The following is a 2,726-nucleotide window of genomic DNA, read 5'->3' on the forward strand; positions in this document are numbered from 1 at the left end:
GTTAATTGGTGACCTTTAGGTAACCCTCCAATCCTTTTTAGTTCAAAATTTTGTACTACCTTTTCCAAAATCTGATCTTATTTTGGAGAAGTAGCATAAAATTTTGAACTAAAGAGGGTTGGAGGAGCACCTAAGAGTTGACACCCCTACTTTGGACAAAAAATGTGTTTATGCATTTTTGGTGATGGTTCAGGTTAGGCATTCGTATCTGACTTTTATTTGATTTCATTGGTGAAAGAGAATAGTTATCATAAGTTTGGATGGTGCCTTAAGTATATTCTTAGCCTGGTTGCTCAAATGTAGTGATTGGAAAGCATTTAGATTTCAGGAATTCACCCTGAAGTTTGCTATGGTGAAAGATAAGCATTCAGGATGGAACTATTGGTGGAAACAAATGTACTCAAATACGTTAACTTAAGATAAGGGGAACCATATATACAGAATTTTGAGTTACTGGGGCAGGTTATTAGTATATCCGTCATATTCATACTACCTAGCTATTTTCTAGAGGAAACATAGGTCAACTTCCTTAAGATCAAATGGAAGGCCTTTGATTTCGACGTAAGTATCGCAGATTCAACTCATCATGGTTATGTCATCACCCAAGATACTAAAAGCGGCAACTTGACATTGAGTCAGGATTACCAACTGAAGAAAGCCACAAGCTCTCTATATATGTCTTTCTAAGATTGAATAATTACATCAAAGCCATTGACCAAAGGGTTTTTTATCCATAATAACATTAAACCCAAGGTAACTCAGCTATCTTTGGTAGCAATTAGGTGTCCAAATTAACCACCAAAGCAGCACAGCATCTCAAAGATACCCCCAAAACCTTTCATGCATGACCCATGCATGCATTAGGTTAGGCACCTCTACTACTGCTACAAAATGTGGATTTCTCCACATAAAAGAAAGTGATGAGAAAATGAAGGTCCCAAAAAAGAAAAGAAAAAAGAAGTTGAGAAGTAGTAGTAGAAGAATTGTGGAGCTTGATGGTATCTAGTAGCCAAGGCAGTCCACGGCCATGGTCCCGGTGTTCAGGAACTGATGGAACGTGATCCCTGCAGTGGCATTGTGGCCGCACTCCGCCTCCGCGTCGCAGCCGTCGTCACAGGGCGGGTGGTTGAGGTCGAGCCAGAGCCCGCGCTTGACGCCGTCGTCGTGGTCGTGGATGATGCTGACGTCGGGCTTCTTGTCCACGACGATCGTCGTCGCCGGCGGCATGCCGCCCGTCATGGCGCGGTGGCGCCTCATGTGCCCGCCAAGGGCCTGGCCGATGGCGAACTCGAGGCCGCAGATGGAGCAGCCATGCAGCTTGGGCTTGTCGAGCGAGGGGTCGCCGTCGCCGTCCAGCCGCGGCTTCTTGTGGCTGGCGCGGTGGCCGCCAAGCGCCTGGAACGACGGGAACGTGCGGTTGCACGTCTTGCAGACGAACACCCGGTCCGGTGCGCGGTCACCGCGCCCGGCGACCGGCAGCAGCGGCACCGCCGGCTCCTGGCCGTGCGACATGAGCATCAGGACGCGTGCCATCTCGCTCTCGTGGACTGCAAACCTCTTCATCAATGCTTCCGCTTGTCAGCTAGTTCTTCCCGATGATTTAGCTGCTCGATTTCGATCGGAAGCTAAGATATCTGAATGAGGAAGAAGCCATCAAGAAGCAGGGTGTATTTATAGGCAGGGTTAGAACTGCGAGCCATAAACAAATTGACCAATGGTAGCAGTTAATCGGTTCTATTAGGCTCAAGGATTAAAATAGAGTCACAAGTGGCCTTCAGAGTAGACGAAGAAACAGTTGGCTTTTGCCTACTACTGAGTACTGACACAGAGTTCTTTTTATTCTGAATTGCTGATTCGCAGTGCTGACAGCAGATCAGCTGCAGTAGTGGCGATGATTGGGCAACTGCAAAACGGCGTCGAGTTTCGCCGAGTCGAGGGCGTTTCGTGGCAGTTTGGATGCAGCGGCACGTTTGATGCATAGTGTAAAGATAATGCATGTGTGCGTTGGGCTGAGTTGAAGGGACGGAAGCTTCGGCTGGGGAATCAGAATTCAGAACAGGACTGATTCACCCACTCGTCTGCGTGTTGACTTTCGCAGTTCATGAGGGATTGTAGATTCCGGTCAACGGTTCCTTCTATGGAAACCTGTCTTGTGCTCTAAAAACTTAAATCCTTTTTTTTCTACTGATAGATGGCGTTATGATGTTTGTTAAGGTGTATTGTCGACAACAAAGCTTCACTGAAATGTGGGGGTGAACTATGAACAAGGGAACTTCAGTTCAGATTTCAGAGATGGTTGTTTTCTTCTGATCTGTGAAGGTGGTGTGCTTACGGGCCCTGTTGAGACATTCTAGGCTCCTAGATGCCTAGAGTGCAGAACGTAAAGCCCTTGCTTGATCTCCGTTCAAATCATAGAAAAATGTCATGAATCTTTATGCCAACTAGGAAGCATTATTCTTCTGTGAATATACTGTGTCCCACTGAATTATTTCTAGCAATAATCCTGCAGACATCCTTCTGTCAGTTCGGTTTTATTAAGACACCTGGACCAATAGGACCTTAGGAAACAGCAAATAGATCGTCGTGCTTACGAAGACATATACATATATCCAGCTTGATATGTGATGAGGTCATAAACGTCTCATCGCTGCTCCAAATGGCGCATTAATAAATAGTCACTTGCATCTACCCCTTGATCCCTTTTTGCACTGACACATAATGCTACT

The 2,726-nt window shown here is 46.1% G+C and overlaps 1 protein-coding gene across 1 annotated transcript; it reads right to left on the reverse strand.

Moving 5' to 3' along the window:
* Window positions 1-643: 643 nt before the first annotated feature.
* On the reverse strand, window positions 644-1,762 carry LOC120667336 (zinc finger protein ZAT12-like). Its single transcript, XM_039947437.1, has one exon. The coding sequence runs from the start codon at window positions 1,561-1,563 to the stop codon at window positions 1,003-1,005; it is 561 nt and encodes a 186-aa protein (XP_039803371.1). The 5' UTR covers window positions 1,564-1,762; the 3' UTR covers window positions 644-1,002.
* Window positions 1,763-2,726: the final 964 nt, after the last annotated feature.

The sequence above is a fragment of the Panicum virgatum genome, chromosome 3N, assembly GCF_016808335.1.
Source record: "Panicum virgatum strain AP13 chromosome 3N, P.virgatum_v5, whole genome shotgun sequence".
Classification (NCBI taxonomy): domain Eukaryota; kingdom Viridiplantae; phylum Streptophyta; class Magnoliopsida; order Poales; family Poaceae; genus Panicum; species Panicum virgatum.